The 22,589-nt window shown below is 41.1% G+C and overlaps 1 protein-coding gene across 6 annotated transcripts in view; it reads right to left on the reverse strand.

Annotated features, from left to right (window-relative positions):
- Nucleotides 1-22,589, reverse strand: part of SPAG9 (sperm associated antigen 9) — an 81,958-nt gene that overhangs the window by 36,173 nt on the left and 23,196 nt on the right. For 2 of the 6 annotated variants that reach the window (XM_083598081.1, XM_083598083.1), the window contains exons 4-8: nt 15,222-15,316; nt 9,862-10,015; nt 4,290-4,479; nt 3,512-3,611; nt 1,948-2,069 (exon numbers count right to left, since the gene is read on the reverse strand). In XM_083598081.1, coding sequence (XP_083454207.1) covers nt 1,948-2,069; nt 3,512-3,611; nt 4,290-4,479; nt 9,862-10,015; nt 15,222-15,316 — 661 coding nt within the window. Of the gene's footprint in view, nt 1-1,947; nt 2,070-3,511; nt 3,612-4,289; nt 4,480-9,861; nt 10,019-14,099; nt 14,518-15,221; nt 15,317-22,589 lie in introns of those variants that run through there. The other 4 variants (XM_083598082.1, XM_083598080.1, XM_083598085.1 and 1 more) reach the window with 3 other exon arrangements.

The following is a 22,589-nucleotide window of genomic DNA, read 5'->3' on the forward strand; positions in this document are numbered from 1 at the left end:
AACTCCAGAAAGAGCAGAACTACTACTGAAACCTTTATTTTCATTCCTGTGACTGCAGCGGTGCCTGGCATATACCGTGCTGTGCTGACATTGTAGCATAAAAATGAAGTTGCGCCATAGAGAAACAGACAAAACAGCAATCCCACTAGCCGCAGTTGCCAAGTGATATTGGCCTACCTCAATTGCTCAACAGAACCTGGAGTGTGTGGTATGGAGAAGGCACACATATGTGCTCTATCAGGGGGAGCACGGCAGTTGAGCTCAACCACCTGGCCCTTTAATGCTTGTGCTTGGGTTACACAGTTCAGGCATGTACACTAAAAGGAAGTGAGGATTCTGGCTAACCTGAACAATTCTAGCTGTAACCAGCCCAACTTTCTGACATTTTCACACAAAGTCATGGCAACCATCCCAGAGATGTGACACAACTGGGTAGCTGTCTATTTTTCTTCCTGATCAGCTGGAAACACTCCCTTGTCAACATTGTTTCCTTCTGTGAGTACTTATAGACTACTATTCCATTTGCTGAATTTAAATCTGCATTCGAGGTCTCGCTTGTAGCTCTGCAAATATGACATTTTGCAAACTTGGCCTACAGCTGATTTTGGGCAATTCCTTCTTCCCACTGCAGCCCATCACTCCTCATCGCATGCCCTTCAGAAGGGGCCACTGACCCTCTAGAGACTTTTCTGGAAGCACAGGAGAGAGGGGGGCAGGCGAATCCCATTCAGAGTGAGTTTTTCCACTCAGTAACCAAACCTTCATCTTCTATTGTGCCCATGGCTAGCTAGAATCTTAGGCTCACTGTCCAAAATAATATTTAGCAATACAGACAAACATTTGCCTTTTTCTGATCCTTTTAAATGGGCCTCTTTGGTCTTCTTCGTGACCCAAAATAGAAAATCTGCTAGGGGAAATAGTGTACATTACAAAATGTGCCCCTCTTACAGCGGAGTATAGGGCTGCTATAGAGGCATCTGGCTTACTGATTCCATATGATGCGAATGTTTGACACTGCAGAAGACATCTGCTGACAGCCTGCAAGAACCAGCCCACCAAACTGCTATTGGGCCTTGATTTGCATCAAATTGGAATCTACGAAGTTTGAGCAGTGCTAGGTTTATTTATTATGTAGGTTTAGCAATCCTCCTAATGCGGATATTCTTACGTTCTTTAACAGAACTGACTGTGGAACTGGGCTCATCTCCTTTAACTATAGCTGGTGGAGAAGTTCCGATCTGGAAAAATCATCTAGGCTGTAATGGATCTGGATGGGGGTCGTTAGAAAGGGTATCTAGAGGAACCTCTGCATATCAAAGAATGGAGGATGACCATATTTCAGAAATGAGCCCCCTCCTGCCCTTGTATTATGATGACCAAAAGAGACAGGAGCAGCCAATGAGGGCTCTATTTTCAGCTTGCTATTTACCAAATTAAACTGGTTATTTCACCAGTCCTTAAAAACTCAGAGCAAATGCTAGATTCACTTCATATTTAGGTAGTCTTGTGCCTCTGCATATTATTGTACAGGCTGGTGGTTCTGGGGGCTGTTTCAGATATCCTCTCCATGTCACATGACTTCCTTCTTCTTAGCTAGTGAGTAGCCACTACACCTGCACTCAAACCTTACCCAAACCTATCAGGGACTCAATGGAACTTACTTCTGAGTGCAACCAGGGCTGCACTAAAGCAGAGATCTGAATAAATAGTCGAAAGACTCCCTTTGGTAAAAACCTCATGTAGGAGACTGAATGTTTTCAACTTCACCATTTTTAATTAATAAGCATTTTATATATAGAAGAAACTTACTTAAAACTAAGTACTGAACATGAATACTTTTCTCAACAACTTCATTCCTCATCTCTCACAAAACAATTACCTTCACAGTTCTTTAGCTGAAGAAATGGATGGAAATCAACAGGATTTTTTTTTAGAATACCCACTTACCCAGTAGGTCTGCTCCTTCATCCACATCCCCTATCAGACCAGTGCCAGCAGAAGATAGTTCTTCAAACAGTGACTCTGTATTACGATCAAATGCTTTGTTCTCTATGCCTTTGGTAGGTGTGCTGCACAACAGAATTGGAATTTAAAAGTCACGGGAATAAAAGTTTTTAAAATATGTAAATGTACGCACACAAATGAGTGTCAATATGTGCGGGCACATGGTCTTCTAAATCACTTCATGTGTCTGACAATGTGGGTTCTAGCCCATAAAAGCTAATGCTGCAATAAGCCGTGGTAGCCAACGTGGTGCCCTCCAGATTTTGTTGGACTACAACATCCATAAACCCTCAGCTAGCACGGCCAACAACTGAGGATGATGGGAGTTGTAGTCCAACAGCATCTGGAGGGCGCCACATTGGCAACCGCCAATATAAGTCAGGCATTACAGTCAGGTGTGGCTCTAGAATTATGTGCCAGAAACCTACCAGTGGGTGCCCTTAACTGTCAAGGGGCAGAGGCATAAGGCACATGTGTCAAAGTAATGCTTCCTCCCCACTTACCCCAAATGCACAGCTCGTCACCTGGGTTACTCTTCCTCTCATCCACTTGTCTGGCTTTCACTCCTTTCCTCTGGCCCACCTCCCCACGGCACCAGTAGGAGGTCAGCCCTCCTTAACTTCTCACTCCAAGAATCCTCTGCCCTTGCATTCTGGAGCACTTAAGCAGATCAGAAGCAGCACAAGACTCTCTTGCACTGGCGGAGGAATGGGGTGCGGAGGGCACGGACCACCCTTGGCACCACTATTCCAGCAGGGTGCCATCATGGCGGCCTCCCCGGACATGTGGCGCGCACCCACCCGCGTGCCGAGTGCCACGCCCCCACAGGTGGCACACCATGCCTCCAGAACGCAAGCCACGCCCTCAGGATGCGTGCCACACCCCTGCGGACAGCATGCCACGCCCTCCGGGATGCCAGCCATGCCCCCGCCTGCTCTCGGCCCCCAGTAGCAGAGCATGCAGCTTCGCCACTGCTCTCTCACACACTGCCGTTAGCTCTCCTGGAAGACCCTGAGTAAAAGGACAATGACTGCTGCATAACACACTGCTCTGATCTTATCGGTAGATCAGGACCCTTTGTACTGGGCGGGCGGGCAGGCAGGCAAAAGCAGAGCAGCAGCACAGTGGACAACTGTATTGCTTCAGACATTCCCAAGCATCCTATGCAATGTGAGCCACATATGGACCTTTGGAGTCCTGGCATTTGCCCAACAAGACTGTTGGAGCTTATAGGTGGAATTCAACATAGCATTAAGTGGGGTATGCATGCAGGGAACAAGGTCTGCTGCGCAATGGGACTTCCTCCCACCCCCGCCTTCACTTAAACCTGTTCTGGAGGGTTCCTCCAGTCATACAGAGCAGGGGGTATAGGGATGCACAGGAGGAGGGGGGAAAGGCCCATTGCATGAATGAACCTCTTCCACACATGCAACAACTTAGCTGAACCCTCCCGTTTACATTCCACCACCCCAAGTTCTTTACTGATGAGAAGTGTTCAGCAAAATACCTTGATCCTTTATATCCACTAAGGTCTTTATCCATATCCAGCTCTGGAGTGGATTCGATGATTGCCTGAACTTCAGATTTGTCTTCATTTTCATTAGAACCTGGGGAACAGAGCAGAAGTAACTATTTATTCCCATTTCTTTTTCATCCTATCCCAAGAGCTTAAGGGAACTACTAGGTATCTTATTTTAATTTCACAGCAACCCAATGAAGCAATGGCTAATTTATGAGATTAAGAACTGCCAAAGACCAGAGAGATTCATGGCTGAACAGATAGCTGAACTATAAAATTACACTGGCAAAAAGTTAAATGGCCACTCCATTGCCCAATAGACGTTACAATAATTTTTTACTGCAAGGGTGACTTCACAAAGAAGACACTTTCTGCACAAAACACATTTCCATATAAGAAATAGTATTTTCTCCAGTTTATAGATCTTTAACATTTTATTAATTTGTTCCAAGTACATTTTATTAATTTATTTTAAGTACATAAAGGAGGTATGAATATTTATACAATGGATTTGGAAGCCATGGACAATTTTGTCCCCACCCCCAGTGTGATAACCACACCAAAACATACTTGCACTTTATCACACAAGAACACCACATTTCCTAAATATTAATCAAGAACATCACACGTTCCTCTAAATATTAATCAATAACTATTCTTCTGGAACTTAGGACGCACACGTATTTACACGTAAGACAGGAAAAAATTCAGTTTTAACGTGCGCATAGTATTGGCTCTAGCCACACAATCCATTCTAGGAACTTACCAATAGACACATTTCTTGTTTCTTGGGCTACTTGCACTTCAATGTTCTTGTTCCCTATATCGGAGTCCTTCTCAAGCCCTTCCTTGTGTTCTTTCGAGGGAGATTCAGCAGGCGCAAGCACATCTGAAGCAGCAGTTAAGACTGGCGTAGTACATTTGGAACCTGCTTGGCTAACATCAGAAAGTTCATCCTAAAGTGTAGAGAAATTCAAAGTAATTACAGAATTTATATGATAACATTCCCAGTCACCGGATAGATACTAGACTTGTTGGAGCCAGTTCTCCTCCTAGACATGTCTCCATAACACCATCTTAGTTACCTTTCAGGAGCGAGGAAAAATCTGTCCTATTCTCCCATGGTTGTAATAATATTCAACATCTCTTTTAAAAAAATTAGATACTGTTTATACTGGCTCTGCTGTTTCCATACATGTGATTTAAATGCTTTTTGACAGTGCATTTTTGTCTGATTTATTTGTTTTTATTGTTGTTGCAAGGTGCTTTGAATCATTTACAGTGAAAGGAGGGAGGAGAGAGAGAGATTCTATAAGTTAGGTAAACAAATAATGGTCAACACAGAAATTGTACTGCTTCTTCTTAGTATTCAGATGAGCAAACTGTGCCATGGAAAGTTCCAAGATCATTCTCAATGGCTCAGAAAACGTACTTTTTCCAGGAACTAATGTAAGAACTAAGTGTATTACAAGCAGAAAACATAGCTGAATTTAAGAGACATTTTGCCTACACAAGTCCTTGTGATCCTCTTTCATACTGCAAAATAACGGGTTACGACCATATTGTTGAAACAGATTGAAACTACAAATGCAACACTGGGCAATCCAGCGTTAAATTTCAAAGCTTTACAGAACACTTGCCTAGCATTTGCATAAAGAAGTACATCAGAGTGGCATTTCAACAGATCCATTTATAGTGGCATATGACAAAAAGAGAAAATCTCAATTTCAATGTTATGTCAAGAATCCTCTCACGACACTTCTCCAAGGTCAGATACGTGAAAGGTGAAGGGTCAAGCAACTCCTTGCCTATGCCCCTTTTGAGATTTAAATTGTATCCCCTGCTTTACATATGAATGGGACAGACCCTTGCTTAAAGCACTAGTTTTCTGTATCATTATATATAGTATGGCCCCAACTGCAGACAATAAAATACTTAGCAAACGGAAATAATTCTGATCCAAGCTTGGGCGTCTGCCAAGAAACTGATAAGAGGGAAGAACAATAGCGGTAGCACATTCCTCTGTGACAAAGATACTACATATGGCAGACGCAAATATCAGTGCCTCACCTTGAATAAAAATCCTGTACACTGAAGCACTTTGGCCAGCAGCAATCTTGCAGCATCAGGGCAATTCTGGGACACGGTGAACAATTCTACCATAGCTCTTTGGCCTTGCCCAGAAGTACCAGATTCACCAACACCTAACCGAGGTCCTAGCCAAGCATTCTGCTTCACTCTTCCATCATTGCAACCAGCATCACAGGTTGTTCTCTGAATCACACCTGTGTTTTCCCTTGCTCCTGCCAGCAGACTGCCTTGCTCGCCCCAACCCCCAATTTCCTTGGCACTTGACCTGCCCTCTTAACACTTCTTTCAGCTTCCAGATTTGGGCCATGTGAATTCTGTCCCTTTAGCAAATCCGCTCCACTTCCCAGTGGGGAGGAGTTGCGGTGGACCACGTGGCCACCCACTCCCCTCAGGGGGCGGGGGACAAAGTCCTGCGCCACTCAGAGGTTCCCGGCCACGTCATTCGCCAGCCAGCCAATCCGCTGGCTGGGGAGGCATGGCCGGGCCCCATTTAAAATGAGGCGCAAGTCAGAGAGCTCCCTCTTGGCTCGCTTCCTCGATCCTAACACTCTTAACACTTCTTTCAGCTTCCAGATTTGGGCCATGTGAATTCCGTCCCTTTAGCAAAGTGTTTTTGCCACGATATGACTATCCTTCTAGCTTAAGCTTGACAATTCGGAGACTGCAATAATAATAATAATAATTTAATAATAATTTATTATTTATACCCTGCCCATCTGGCTGGGTTTCCCCAGCCACTCTGGGCGGCTTCCAACAAAATATTAAAATACAATAGTGCGTCAAACATTAAAAGCTTCCCTAAACAGGGCTGCCTTCAGATGTCTTCTAAATGTCATATAGTTGTTTATTTCTTTGACATCTGGTGGGAGGGTGTTCCACAGGGCGGGTGCCACTACCGATAAGGCCCTCTGCCTGGTTTCCTGTAACCTGGCTTCTCGCAGTGAGGCTTCTTCTCACCAGAAGGCCCTCGGCACTGGAACTCAGTGTCCAGGAAGAACGATGGAGGTGGAGACGCTCCTTCAGGTATACTGGACCGAGGCCGCAAACATCTTTGGGTCTATATCCTTCTAGTTTTGTCATAAAGTATCTTCCCTGGTCCAGCCTGTAACAAACCCACTCAAGGAGAAGCTTGTACTTTCATGCCTTTGTGGAAGGAGGCAACATTTATTCCAAAACTGCTTACGAGGAAACAAAATTGAGGGTTTACAGTACAACCTTGTGGGTACTCAGAAGTCAGTCCCACTATGTTAAATTCAGCTTACTCTCTAGTAAGTGCATTTTGGTAGTAAGTACATCAGTATGAAGCAGAGATAAAGACCACTTTAATCATTAAACCTTAATAAATACTACCTCCTAGGGGGAAATGTAGTGAATTGATAGCAGCATGTTATATGGATTGATTTTCCATCCTATTTCGAGGAAATTTTCTAAACCATATTAAAGACCAAACTCAAGTGATAAAATGTTAAAATAAAAGGAGAGCTCTAAATATAAACTATATATACATTGCTTCAATGTCTCACTCTGAACTGGCTGAGAAAATTACTAGATTCTGGTCTAGGACTGCAACCACTCAGCCCCGAGCCAGTGTTCCTCACTCTCTCCTGCAGATCAGATAACTCCATGCTAGAAACTGATGAGCATGTCCATCAAGTTGTGCCTCCCAGTCCAGGGCATACAAGCCTAGTAACATGTCTTCATAGCCTGCCCCAGCCAGAAACTCGTAGAACATTTTAAAAGTACTGTACACTATTTAAGACAACTGCCCTTCTCCTCTCCCAATTTCTTGGATCTCACCCACTCTTCCAAAAAAAGCCACACAGTTCCGACACTCCTCAATAATTTAGCCTAATCACTCGAGGAGAGGAAACTGACGTCGTAACCAAGTGCATCCACAGAGCTCCGCACTCAAGCGGAAGAAGAACTTGACTTTTGTTTAAACATTTCCCAACGTCTGTATTCCAGCTGCATCCAGGAAAGAATGCAGCACACAGACCACTCACTGACCTTAGCAGACAAAACGCTCACAACAAATGGCCCAACTGCCAACAGAAGGGGGCCAAGGAAAACCTCAGAGCTTAGTTTGAATAGTTTAACAGAGAAACAGATTAGCCCAGTTTCATAATTAGAATTCTACGGATCTACTGCAACTGCTGCATTTCTGCTCCTGCACTTGAATTATCCAACTGTCTGGGCAAACATTAGCTAATGCTTTATCCAAAACTGACTGCGAGTATTAATTTATTTTTCCTTAATTTCTCATTACAATTTTAAGTGTTGTGACATCTATTCTGGCCTCAAAAATCCTGCGTTCTCCTACTTCTCTTCCCTTCCTCTATTCATCTGGGGCAGAAGGCACAGTCATAGGCAAACAGTGGGTATGTTGGCAAATAGGGGCTGACATTCAACCAAGATTTACTTAGGCTCATTGATATTAATATGGCTAAGCTAGGTTCATTAATATCAGTTGGTCTACCCAGAGTATACCTTAAGTTGACTACCACCAAGAATATCAAACTTGGAATAGTGAAAAGCCTGGGTTCAAATCCCCACTTGGTAGTGAAGCTCACTGGACTAGCCAAGGGACTTGAGCACATAATGCAAAACCATTGCCTATTTAGCCAAAGTGTGAACCCGGCCCAGCAGACTAACCCAGTGGCGTAGCGTGGGGGGTGCAGGGGGGGGCCGGCCGCACCGGGCGCAACATCTGGGGTTAGGGCAAATCCATGGGTTAGGGGGCGCAAATCCACGGGTTAGGGGGCGCAAATTACTTGCCTTGCCCCGGGTGCTAACAACCCACGCTACGCCACTGGACTAACCATTTTTGTTTTCTGGTAACAAGCCACAATGCAATGCTATGGTTTGCTGTTTGCTTACAAACTGTGGTTCATTTTAATTACAGTTTGGTGATATGTCTGAACCTGCGGGTAGCGCTGTGGTCTATAAACCACTGTGTCTCTTGGGCCTGCCAATCAGAAGGTTGATGATTTGAATCCCTGCAATGGGGTGAGCTCCCGCTGCTAGCTCCTGCCAACCTAGCAATTTGAAAGCACGCCAGTGCAAGTAGATGAATAGGTACCGCTGCGGCGGGAAGGTGAACAGCGTTTCCGTGAGCTTTGGTTTCCGTCATGGTGTTCCATAGCACCAGAAGCAGTTTGGCCATGCCGGCCACATGACCCTGAAAACTGTCTGTGGACAAATGCCGGCTACCTCGGCCTGAAAGCGAGATGACCGCTACAACCCCATAGTCACCATTGACGGGACTTAACCGTCCAGGGATCCTTTACCTTTACCTATTCTTTGCCTTGTAGTTCAGAGTTACCTTCCACACTCGTGTACAATCCACTTTACAACTGTGAAGGGATAGGGAGACACTCTATAAGGATGCAACTCACCTAAGGCCTCCTATGGGCTACATACATAGGATCTAAGAGAGATGTGGGGGCACAGAATGTACTGGCACAAACTGTGGAGCAACTAGGGGTTTTAGAGCTGTGTCAAATGGCACACATGATGAAAGAATAAGCATCAGGCACAAGTTCAGAGACATTGTTTTTCTCAGTTTACTTTACAGTACTTTAGTTTCTGCATTTCAGAATAAGATTTCACAGTGTCCCAAGAGTGCAAAAGATGTCCCTTAACCAGACAGTTTGACTTGCACATAATCCACCTAGCTGTACACAGACATGGAAGAATGATCAAGGAACATCACATTTTGGTTGCTGGATAATCAACCCCAAGCTGTAACAACTGATTAAAGATTTCGATATTGAACTGCCTAAAGAATTTTAAGGAATTTAAACGGAAATGACTTCCGACTTGTACTCAGTGGATTTTAGTAAACCACTTCAGAGCTTAACAAATGTCTGCTAGGTGGATACTGTACAATCTAAAGGTTACAGACATTATGCAACAGTTATCTGAACAGTATAGTGTAGTTGAAAAAACCTAATACATAACCCTCTACTCATCTAGAAAACTGGTGAAAAGGAGTGTGGTGTATCTGGAAAACCAGAATTGAGATCCTGGTCTTCCCCCATAGTCCAGTGCAACCTGAGACCCATTCATCAAAACATATAACAGAAAAAAAGACTCACCTTCAACTCACCTGGAAAGACTCTCATTTTAAGAAGATTAAGAACTAAAGAAAGATAGTTTGGGGTTTAGGTTTCAACTAGGCACAATGCATCATAGGAAACATATTATTAAAACCTCACCAGATGGGGAAAATAAAAGCACTAGGTCACCTTTAAACTGGTGCGGGAGCGTGGCTGACTTAGTTCACGGAACTTCCAATTATCTGACCCAGGAGTTTCCACTGTTCCTCTGTGATTATCAGGTGTGAGAAGTGCATCTCCTGGAGGTAGTGGGAAGATGCCCAATGATATGGGAGGTTCCTTTCTGCTGGGAAGGAAAAACCAAGTTATTTGCTTTTGTTTCTTACACTGAACAGACCTTCGAATCTCAGGAGAAGTAGTAAAAGCTGATATTTGGTTCCTGTAACCAGGTCTTCACAATATTAATTTCTCTTTTTAACCAACTGCTATCTGTTTTATTGACTTTTTAATTATGCTGTATGGATATTTATGGAGTGGTTTTATTATATTTTGTATGTTGTAAGCCACTTCGATACTTTATGAAACGGAAGATTAGAAATAAAAGAGTTAAGAATAATTAGCAATTTCAAAGTACATTTCAGATAACTGTTCTCTCATGAGTTTCTACATATAAGTATTAGATTACAGCCACTCGTTTCTCAGGTGTGCTGTTTGTAATGATTTTTACTATAATTAAATTGACTGTCAGTAGCTATGACAACAAAGCCTTAGCTTACACCAGTGCTGTGGAGGTGGGGCTTAAAATTTGCAAGCGTCCGCAAAACAATGTGGGCAAAGACATACTTCAAATATATGGCAGCATGTAGAAGACCTAGACATTGGATTTGAAAACAGCAGATTTTGAAAGATAATAGAATAAAAGCATTCGGGTCTGATTAACAAAACAATGCAAAATACCTGGGTCTCAAACAGATTCAGCTTAGACTGTATATGAACTGGGGACAGAAAACTACCAGAAGGAAAACAAAAGTGTAACTGAGCAAGTGATTAAATATTAGCCATGGACACTATCATGCATATACAATCAGCAAGAGTGCGAGTTTCTATCCAATGCTGTTTCGTTAGGAGAGTGTTAGAACTTCTAAAAAGTCTCTAGTTAGGCAGAGAAATCCAAGAAGAAGAAAAATATGGTCTTTCGACCAATGCAGGAACAATTAAGGGCTCTTTTTGGACACAAATTTCTAAAAGCGGAAATCCCCAGTGCTAAACTGAGGCAACGTTCCTTATTTCAATACTGGTTTGTACATATGATCCAAGAGTTTACTTTGACAGTACAAACATCTTCCAGTCGTATAATACAAGGGGTCTCTTCATATTCCTCCCCGGTGGAGAACTCTATCCCTAGCATGATGCAGTAGACCCTCCTCTATAAAACTCACACAGAATTGGTGCTATGCAGAAGCAATACCTATTCAGCATCATTACTAAGCTTGGCAATGAAGAAATGATAAAACACATCTTGGTTAACTGGCCAATGGAATCTTTTATTTAAACTTTAATTTACTGGAACAGAAACAAAGGAGAGATAATTAGGCAAATTCTTGTTTATGTGACTTTACTGTCTGTCAATCTGTCTAATTTTGTAACTCTGCAAGCAATGATAATAAGAGGGTTTTGGTTGAGTGACGGGTTAATTTTTCTACTATGTATGGATGAATTACTGAAGCAAGTATTAAATCACCACAGCAGTAAAGGTCCCTGCACTGCAAAGCTTGTCAATGTAACTATTCTGTAGGAATTGTGGCACAACTGACCAGACTTTTTGCTATGAGTGTTAGAAATCATTCAAGTAGCTTATTTAGTATTCTTACATTTGTAAAAAGCATATGAGTGAGGGGAAGAAGCTCCACTTAAGCCTGTGTTATTGATGCCTTCTTCAAATTATTTTGATAAAGTTTCACTACGCTACATTTTAGGGTCAAAAACAGGCGACTGGAGATTTCTGAATGAGGAGGAGCGAATTCTCCCTCCTTCTGGGTTCAAAATGAAGTCAACTCGTTTACACACAGGGCGTGTTAGAACGCCAATTTCTGCAATGCATTTTTTACCCTTTTTTTAAAAAAAAAAAGAGAGAGAAGGGACCAGGACACATACATTTGAGATTATTGATCATGCTAACCAATGATCTTCTTACTGTGCATGTCAATTTTTTTTTTAAAAATTAAAGGAAGCTCTGAGGTCAGGGAACTTTTCATCTACTTTTAATATTAATTTTCATGTTTGTCAAAGAGAGAAAAGATTCAAGATGCACAGACTAGCATCTGCTAAAGATGTAGAAACCAGAATGACCTTGGAAAGACTTGCCTGTTGTACCCTGCTACAAAACTACTTCCCAAAACTAATTACTCTTGATGTTTTCTACTGCTGTATAAATATTATTTTATAAATATTTGAATTCTACAAACAAAATATTGTAATAAAAATACTCAAAATAAGCAAGTACTGTATACTAAGGACTTCTTAAATGCTATCTCCCACACAGCATTTTCCTATATACACATGCCATGCCATGAAAGAACATTAAGAGCTCTTTTTATTCTGTAAATGCCATTATCTAAAAACATACCATTGATTCAATACAAAGTCACACATTCATTGTTAATCCACTAAACCAAGTAAAGGTTAGCGGTCAGCTACTGAAAATTACAGCTATGAGGGATTGCAGCCAAATTCTCTATAGTTCTAGGCAAACTTACACGATCTGAATTTTCTATTTACAACAAAACCTTTAAAAAGCACTTGCAGATAACCCATATTCAACAACAGGCAAAATACTGAACACACCAACACACATGGCTGGTTTGGATGCAATGCTAAACCATAGTTTAGAATTACAAAAATGAGCCAAACCTTTCCCTGGGTTTGCAAGCTCCCTTCTTTCCCCTCCTCCTACAGTGAGGAGTCTAGAAACTTTTGCATCTTTTTAATTATCTGCAGCTTGCCATGTTGTCTGAACCTGAACAAATTGTGGTTAATCTTAGCTATGTTTAGCAGAAGCAAACCAACAATTCTACGATTCTATGACCATCACACCACAGTTAATGAAGTCGATTTAATTCTAGTACGAGCAGAAAAAATTAACTACACTTTAGGGTTTGAATGATATTCCAAACTCTATATTCTAAAAACCTGGTTTAGCATTATGTCTAAACATATGCATTCGAAGTATTAAAAGCTTACTAGAAGATAAAACACCAAGAGAACCACACAGATCCTTGTGAATAAAACTTTACATTTTCTTCTACTGCTAATGTGAAATTAACTCTAATGAGATTGGATTCTTGCATTCCCTTGGTGGTGTTCCACCTCATCATTCCTTCCTGCACTTAGAATCATAGAACTGTTGAGCTGGAAGGGACCACAAGGGTCACTTAGTCCAACCCCTGCAATTCTGGGGTAACATGAAATATTTGGGAATCCTCCCCCAGCAGAATCTAAGAATCCAGAGGTAAAGCAATGTCTATTTGGTCAACAATGCTGTTTTAAAGAAATGGATGAAGCTCACTTTACATAACAACATTGTTTTTACGTAACAACAAAGGTAAAATTACTCACAATGGGTAGTATGGATGCTATTAATTATATTAGCCATAATAAAGTTAGAAACAGTGTTTGCTATATTGTAAAAAGTTGCACTTTGATTTTTTACTTTTGCTTACTAAGCACAATCAAATTCTGCCCTGATGCATCAAAGTACTGGATTACATACTTTTAAATACATAACAGAAGTTTTCAGAAAGCCATATCACTGGTCAAATTACAATCTGCTATGAAAAGAATTTTGCCATTGCTCTTATAATTAAAGATATTTAAACCCTATTTCTTCACTCTACAGTCTACACCTTAGCTTGTCAGCATTTGATTTACAAAAAGATGCAAAGGTGCTATTATAATAGTTTCACAGACTATCCGCTAGCAGATTCTGCAGAATTCTCTGGAGTAAAACACAGACCGAATAAATGAAAGGCCTAAACGACCACAGAAGCAAGGCTGCCCAGCATTAGTCAAGCACCTGACAATACAGTGAATACAAGCTTTGTCCACAATGTATTCACATAGCACTTTTCTGCCATTTACAGGATTCAGCAATAAAAAGAGAAAAGCGAATAGCCTTCAAGAACACAACTGACTTTGTAGTCTCAAAGAAAGCACAATGAAGCCAATTTTTACATTTTAAAACAGGCATTTTATGATTTTTGCACAGCCTATAGACACCAAGACTAGATTCTGCCTGAAACAGACACTTAAGAGATTAGCATCGTCCCACCCTCTCCTTCCTGCCTCCCCTCCCAAGAGAAGAGAAATAATGGGAAGCAGAGAACAAAGAATACAGCAAAAATGACAGAAGGCTCTGTAGTTCAGGGTACCTGAGAATCCTTGGTAAGTTCTGCGTCAGAGCTGGCACGCCAGTGGATATAGAAAAGTGCACAAGCAGCAAAACAGAGAGAGAGACTAAAATAGCTGAATTAATGACCACCGCCCCGCCAACGAAGCCAAACACCAATAGCAGCATGCATCCAGGACTCATGGCGCTGCGCTGGCATGGTGAATTGCAAGAACCAAGGCTACGCAGGGGACAAGGGAGTATCTTTGTAGTGAGTGTCTGTCATTCACTTGCTGCCACAAAAACAATGCCATCAGCAGCGGCTTTCCACTCTCTTCCGCAGCCGCTCCAAAGCAAAATGACATCACCTCACTCTCCTCCCCCACCTAACCGGGAGAAAAAACCACCATGGAGCTGCTTCTCTTCTCCCCAGCATCTATGCAGCAACCTAAAGATACAAGCAAGCTTGCTCGCCTCTTTCTCCTCCCCACTACTTCAAACCTCGGCTGCTCAGCTCCAGTTCATTGGATGGGAGGCCCCGACATCTACATAATGTAGTCACAAAGCTTCCGCCAGAGACGCCCTCTCACAGACATGTGCACGAAGGTACACATCAGACAATTGTGATTCAATTATTTCAAAACCTTTAATTGCTAATCCTTTCGTTGCTGCTTTTTTTGAAAATGAAAAGGAGGGACAGCTTGCCATATCAGATCTATGTGTACAAGCTTAAACCTAAAATATTAGTGGATAGCCAATCCAGGCCCTGAAGTGTCCCAACAGCTAAAACATTATCCGCCCCTTCCGATAAACCCTCATATACAGTGGTACCTCGGGTTACATACGCTTCAGGTTACAGACTCCACTAACCCAGAAATATTACCTCAGGTTAAGAACTTTGCTTCAGGATGAGAACAGAAATCGTGCTCCGGCGGCGCGGCAGCAGCAGGAGGCCCGACTAGCTAAAGTGTTGCTTCAGGTTAAGTACAGTTTCAGGTTAAGAACGGACCTCCGGAACGAATTAAGTACTTAACCCGAGGTACCACTGTACTGCAATAATGAATAATTCCACCCCATCATTCAGCCTAATGTTTGAAGACAAAGAACGAAGTCTTTAAGATAAAATATAATAGATTATCTTCAGCCAAAGATCAGTAAAGCTTACCTAGTTCTACTGTGCATGATGGGTTCTAGCTGATCACCCCCAGTCAGTTGATGAAGTTTGGCTCTTTCCAAGTGCTCCATGTAATTATGAATCATCTGTTATTAAGAAGGAGGGGGGGGATTACTTTAGAAAACTATTCATATCTGTTTAAGCAGAATGGAAATACAATATATGCCTCCACCACCTGCCCCAAAGAATAAACCTTCTCTTAAGGTACTACAAGTATTTTGTTTTCGGATCATAAACTTAATTCCATTTATGAAGTAACCCAAGTATCAAAACATTTTACCATTAAATATCTTCTTTACAGCAATGTTATTTTCCCCTCCCAGTATGCACAGAAATTTCACCTTGACAACACACCTTGAGAAGGCTATTCATTGATCTTTTACACTGTCTTGATTATTCCAAGGTCCCCATTCCAGCATATGCAAACAGCAATCTGAGCAGCACAATACAAATACACACCAATAGTTTTTCACCCGGGTGCAAATTGACAGAATAGACAGGAGCCCAGTGAGTGGAAGAGATGCAAGAGTAAACTGAGAAAACACACAGTACACATATCTTTCATGTATTTTGCAAAATGAACAGGTTTCTGCAGTCAAGCACGACTCCTATGCATTCTTTCATGTACAAAGGGCAGAGCAGGGCAGATATGAGCCTGAAACCTGCTCCATACTGAAGTGGGGTCCTAGGTGCATCACATCTTAAAAGCAATAAGGAAGAGGCAAAATGTCAAATAGTTTCTGATTTTATTCCCCTTGAACTTGGCATGTTATCCTCCATCACATCTCGTCCCAAATCTGTTGATTTTGTGTGGCTCCATAATCAGTCACACCAGGCTGATTCCAGACCCAGTTCACCCAGTTGTACTCTTTAAAGTTTTCAGCACAAGGAAATGTACTCCAAAGCATCCTAGCAACCCCATGGACTTCTTTTTAATCTGAGAATTAAAGGCACCACCATTCCACAAGGGTCTGAAATTGTGCCCTACCTGTCGAAATTCCAAGGTAAGGTAACTTAATTCAAGAGGTTTGTTAAGCGTTTTTTTAATCTTCTCTCCAAAGATGTGTTCTAAATGTGTTGTTTCCCCTAAGTGGCTAGGAAGGGGGTCAACGAGGGAAACATTGAACATTTCTGGCCATGACGGAGGACAAGAAGATGCAGAGAAAAAGGTTACATGTCCACAGGATTCAGATGCACCTTTACAAGAGGTACCTAAAATATCTCTGAGATTAAAACATATAGAAGAAAAAATTCTCTCAGTCTCTCTGAAGGAACATATGACCTTAACATGAAAATAAAATTTTTTCAATAGGCAACATTTTAATACAATTCCCTCCACAGCAGAACTAATAACTAGCGCAAATGAATCCTTCTGAGTTTCAACTATTTACAGCTGAACAAACCATCACATCAAATAATATCACACTGTGGTCACTCAATATGCCACATGATTGTTTTTTCCAGCCTTCGGGGCCATTTTAGATTAAGCTCTAAGCTGCAAGCGGTTAGTTCTGCATTACTAGTGCCCAAATAATAAAGGAAGCAGAAGAGATAATGTTTACCATTAATAACTACCAACGGAATACTTTAAAAAATGTTAACATTGTTATACTGATGATATTGTGAGGTCTTGTTTGCACCGTCAGCCAATTTGAATGTTTAAGTGATTTGTGAATATTCTGCATCTCAAACACATGTGACACAGCTGCCACTCTTTCTTTTTAAAACACAGTGGGAAATATAATGACAATTATTTATCATTTATATTCCACCTTTAAAATACACAACTATTTCCAATATGACTTACAAACAATAAATAAACCAACTTCAAAACATTAAAATACTATTTCTTTACACTAAGGACAATATCCAAACTTGTTTCCCTTCCTCTCCCTGCATGTCACCAAAATCTACACTGGAATAAAATGGCTGCACTGGATACAATATTATTTTTCCCATTAAGTACTGGCAAGTGCAGTTACTATGCATGTTTCTGCTAAATATGCCCACAAGATTGCTTCCGATAAAAAATAATTATATCACAATTGAAACTATGTGTACCACCTTCTTAAATATCTGATTTTAAAAATGTATTGAGTCAATTTGTTACTGGGTCTAAAAAAAATTCAAGTACTTAAAGTTCTTCAGCTTACAAATTGATTTACTCATGGCCCATAAAGCATGTAAGAGAGTTCAACCAGATGCACAGTTAAAAGGAACTATAAATAAAATTTCAATGTATGCCATTTTATATCAGATTTTAGAAGACACCGCCAACCATATCAGAATAGAGTCACATATTACAATTTGGATTTATGGAGGCATAAAGATTACCTTCATTGTTCCTCAAAAAATGCATCTCTTCCTGCCCCAACCCATGTAACCACATATGATTACAAAGCTGAACACCCTCAAACTATTTCTTCTTTATTCCAAAACTGGTGGTGCGTGTTAACTTGTCCCTGGCGTTTTGGGAAGAGTAGAAGCCATAAAATTATGCACATTAGTATCGCTCCAACTTCAATCATCTCAGTTGTGTCTGGGAGACCGACACCTTCATAACGGATACTCAGGTGATGCTTCTCCCAGATCTTGAATGGGATTCCCAATTCCCTGAAGGAGCTTCTGCTGAAATCCTATACAGTGACAGATTTTCTGTAGTAGGGAGAAATCATGCTTTCTACACAGCAGGGAGTTGCATATGTTAAAGTTAGTCTTCTCAAGTTGCAGTGGCTAATGGTTGGAACCTTGCTTATTTGCTACCCCCATACTATGAACCATTAAACTCATTCAGTATTACAGATAACCATTGTCAGCTGACAAGTGTTGGAAGAGTAGCAAGACTTTTTCAAGACAATAGACAAGCGGCACAAGCTACATACACTTAGTACGGCAGAGCTGTGTAAGAATAGTTGCTCTTTTTCTTCCACTGTCTTTTCAGCACCCCGAACAGCAACAGTTATTATGCTATTGTTGACTTCTGCTTTACCAGTACTGATAATGTAATGGCTTCAATTAAGTTAACCTCACTGGGATATTTGCAATTGTTGCCCAAACTTTTTAATGCTGAAATGCAGAATATTAAAGAGCAATAATTTGTAACCCACTCATCATTCAAAAACAATCCAACGGTAGATAAAGTTTACAAAACAAATACATAATTATCCTTCTAGTTATCATTTCATAACCATTTATACATACCTGCTATTATTACAAGCCACCCTTCCATGCCCCCCAAATTAAGAATACATCAGCCTTCCCCAACCCAGCGCCCTCCAGATGGTGCTGTTCTAGCAATTCCACCATCCCTGGCCCCTGGCCATAGCGACTGGGGCTGACAGCCCAAGATTTGGAAGAGCAACAGATCCGGCATCCTTGTAGTACAAGATATTTAATACAACTAGTTCAATATATTGGGGAGAAAGGTCTGTGTAACTTACAAAGAAGCTTTTCCTACCAGGATCTGGAAGGAAATTCCATTTCAAAAATGTGTTTATCCTTTTTTTCATTAACATGGTGGTTCTGTTGAAAATCAAATTGTTTTACACATGTTCAAAAGGTGTGATGGGACAGGAATCAAACTTAGGTTTTCTAAGAGGAAGTTGAAGCATTTGCTCATAAATAATCAAGTTAGGTGTTTCCCTGGCTAATAAACCAGGAACAAAAATTGATTTAGCTTACTGTTCACAAAAGTCAAAATATTATCAAAAGTAGCACATAGACTGCCATGCAGCCAAAACAGCCAAACACGATTATTAACACAGAAATATTTTCACTAGTTCTGTTTTTAGACAATCTGTTTCTCTCCCAAAGACATATATGTCAGTGTAAATTTATCACCTTCTTGACCTGAAGTAATCTATGACTCAAGCAACAAGGATAGGTGGCCATATAAATTCAAAACACAGAGCTTTCATCAACTGTCACGAAAAGGCAGAGATGGATCAATGTGAACCACTGGACAGTGGTACACAATTCCCCCCCCAAAAAAATGTAACTGCTTCCAATCATATCTTAAAAACTAATGCTTCAAGTTTACCAGCATTCATTCATGCACTTGCGACCAATTATTCTGTTCATACTTGGCTGCTCTCCAGGAGGGAAATCTATGACAAGTAGCCTAGATATGAGTCCTTCTAATCCTTGTAATTACTCAATATCTGTTAAAATAGCAGGTTTTGCACTGCTGCAGCTGTTGAAGGAAGATCTGAACCAAATCAGCACATGTAACCAGACATAGCAAAGAAAGAGAGCATACCTAAAAAAATAGCAGAGATGTTAGTTTCCATTATTGAGATCAAATGTGATCTTTCAATATTCTAATCCTATTCATATCTTGGAGCTATAGAGTTGCTGCTCTGTTCTTTTTTTATGAAGTCTTGATCATTTAAGTTTTTCAATTACACTTGCCAGGCTGGACATACATTAATGATATCCAACTAAGCCATACTTGGAATAGGCACATTGAAATCAATAAACTGCTATAACTTGCCCACTGATTTCAGTGGGTCTACCCAAAGTATGACTTAGCTGGCTATCACACCTTAAGTCCTCATAAATCACAACTGGTTTAATGTCATTTTTCTGGTTTAGAAATTTCTATTCTCTCTTTTGCTTCTAAAAGGAGCACTAAGGCAGCATCCAAATTACAGTTTTCATTGCCTGAATCAGCTGAATCAACATGGAGTACTTCTACTAGGATGTCATATGCAATACCTAATCAGTGTCAAGAAGACTACTCTTTGTTTTGCATTAATGATTTACAGAATCAGGATGAGAATTATGGAGGATATTGACACAAACTGATTTGACAAGATAACCAAGTGATCCAAGGTGGCTTTTTCATGTGTGCAATTCTCCCATCATTACAACCATTTCTTTCAGCCGGTTCTTGGCTGGTTGTACAGAAGCTACCACAATGGCTTTCCAATACTGTTATTGATTACAAGCTAGCAAAGATATCACTCCATACCTGAATGTTTCCTTCTTATAAAATGCAACATAGCTTAGAGCAGACAACTCTGAGAAATGGGGTACTTTCCCAAATACTTTCCAACATGTGTCCCTGGATGCCACGATGTCCCTGCCAGTTGGGCCACGAAGACGGCTAATGGTCTAATTAACTCACTGGGCACTAGTGAATCCAAGAAACAATGCTCTGTACTTGATGTGTATGAAAAGTGAAGGTATCACCTGTGACTGATTCTTACTGGGACATGCAAATACACCTCAAAGATTGAAGATGGGCAGAAAGTTCTGTACATCTATTGCTGGTAGGATTGCTTCTACCATGAAGTGATTCTTTTTGAAGAACTTGTTCTGCCACTTAAGGTCCACAATAATGATAAATTCTCCATTCCAAAGGCTTCTCTTTTGCTTGTTTACGGTAAGCCATAGTTTGCTACTAACTATAACTCACAGTTAACGTGCAAACAGGGCCATGAATGGTGGGAGGTTGTATGGTACCATTGTATGGTGGGAGGTTAAGCTACTCAGCTTTCAAGACCCTCTAAAAAACAAATTAAAAAATCAGAGAAAGGCAGGATAAGAGACTTTGTGTGCGTGTGTCCTGCAAGAAATGAGAGTAGACAGCATTCGAATCTGCCCTTTCTGCCTTGTTCTCACTAAATCACGACATAAAGAGGACTTAGCTGTGAATATATCAGTAAGGATTTTGATTTTTGTTTTAAATCACCACACAATCCTGACTCTGAACGGCTGGGTTCACCTCTTTCTCTGACAGTGTACCTATCATCTTCCCAATGAGCTGAAGCCATAGATGCTTTCTGACTTCGGTGGGGATAGAGTTTGTTGTCCACCAAGCCCTGGATCAGATTGCCTTACAGTCTCTAGGTTCCTAAGTACTGTACTAAGTGTAAGTGAATGAGACATATCAAGTGTCAGGGTGGGAGTCATAGACACAAATCAGCGTGAAAGACGCAGGGCTCTGTTGTCAGTGAAGTTAACTCTTTATTCCAGGAAATGGCATACAACTCAGCAACATTTCCCAGTAGGTCCTGCCCCTATGGAGCAGTTGCCAGGACAGAATGTCTCTGCCTTCCACCCTTACTAAGGCTCCTCCTTTCCTGGATGCTTCCCTCTGGTCTCTGTTCTGCCCTCCTCCTTATCCTGCACTTGTTGCAGCAGGAGAGAGAGACTCTCTGGGTTCTTCAGAAGTCTCTTGACCTTCTGCTCTGCTGCAGCTTTGGAGTCTGAACTGCTCCCTGTCACAGGCTCTTCCTGCTCACTAAACCCTCATTTTCATTTATGTTCAAGCGCCAGCTATAGAATTATTAACATATCCCAGAGTGACTCACAACTGACGTCTGAAAAAATGGATAAAAAATAAATATGGTCCTACACAATATTCCTGAAGAACCAAATGTGCATTGCTATCTTAATCACATGAAGTGAAAAACCTACAGATCTTCATCCTTCTTTATCAAGCTGAATATTTATCTTCTACTACTGTGTACTTTTCTCCATGTCCACTCATATAATGTCAAGATCTGTCAACGGGCGACTCAACATATAAGCTACATAAGTAGTTGTGTGGAAGGAAAGGGTTTTGCTGGTTGCAATCAACACCAACAGTACATGTATTTTCCTTCCACAGCCTTTTTCATCGCCAAGGGTTTTTCTAACAACCAGGACCTAGGCGGCAGCATTGGCAACAATACTATTTTGTAAGACTGCGTTCGCTCTTTAAGGCAAAAAATATAAAGCTGTTGCACCCTGCATTTTTTCTACTTGTTACGAAGTTCCAGCAGACAACATCAGGCACACAAAACATCTAGAGTTGGCTTGAGGAATTCAATCAATCTGCATTCAAATGTACATACTGGAACATGGTCAGCCTTCGGGTTTTTATTTTTAAATAAATAAATAAATAAATAAATCACTTTACTTTATGCAAGGATCACAGGGTGGGTTTCAATATAAAAACATTAAAAATACATAAAATAGTAACAAACAAAAACAGTAACACACACAGTTTAAAAGGCCTTAGACTGTTTAATTAGCCATAGGTCTTGGGAGAAGAGAAATGTTTTTGCCTGGCGCCTAAAGATATGTAATGAAGGTGCCAGGAAAGCGTCTCTGGGGAGAGCATTCCACAAACAGGGAGCCACTGCAGAAAAGGCCTGTTCTCATGTTGCCGCCCTCTGGATCTCTCACAGAGGAGGCACACGAAGAAGGACCTCAACTGATGATCACACGTTCCAGGTCAGTTCATATGGAGAGAGGTGGTCCTTGAGGTATTGTGGTCCTGAGCTGTTTAAGGCTTTAAAGGTCAAAACCAGCACTTTTAATTGGGCCCAAAAATTTATTGGTTGCCAGTGCAGTCGGGCCAGGATTGGC

This window comes from Podarcis filfolensis (assembly GCF_964270895.1).
Source record: "Podarcis filfolensis genome assembly, chromosome: 2".
NCBI classification, from domain to species: Eukaryota; Metazoa; Chordata; class Lepidosauria; order Squamata; family Lacertidae; genus Podarcis; species Podarcis filfolensis.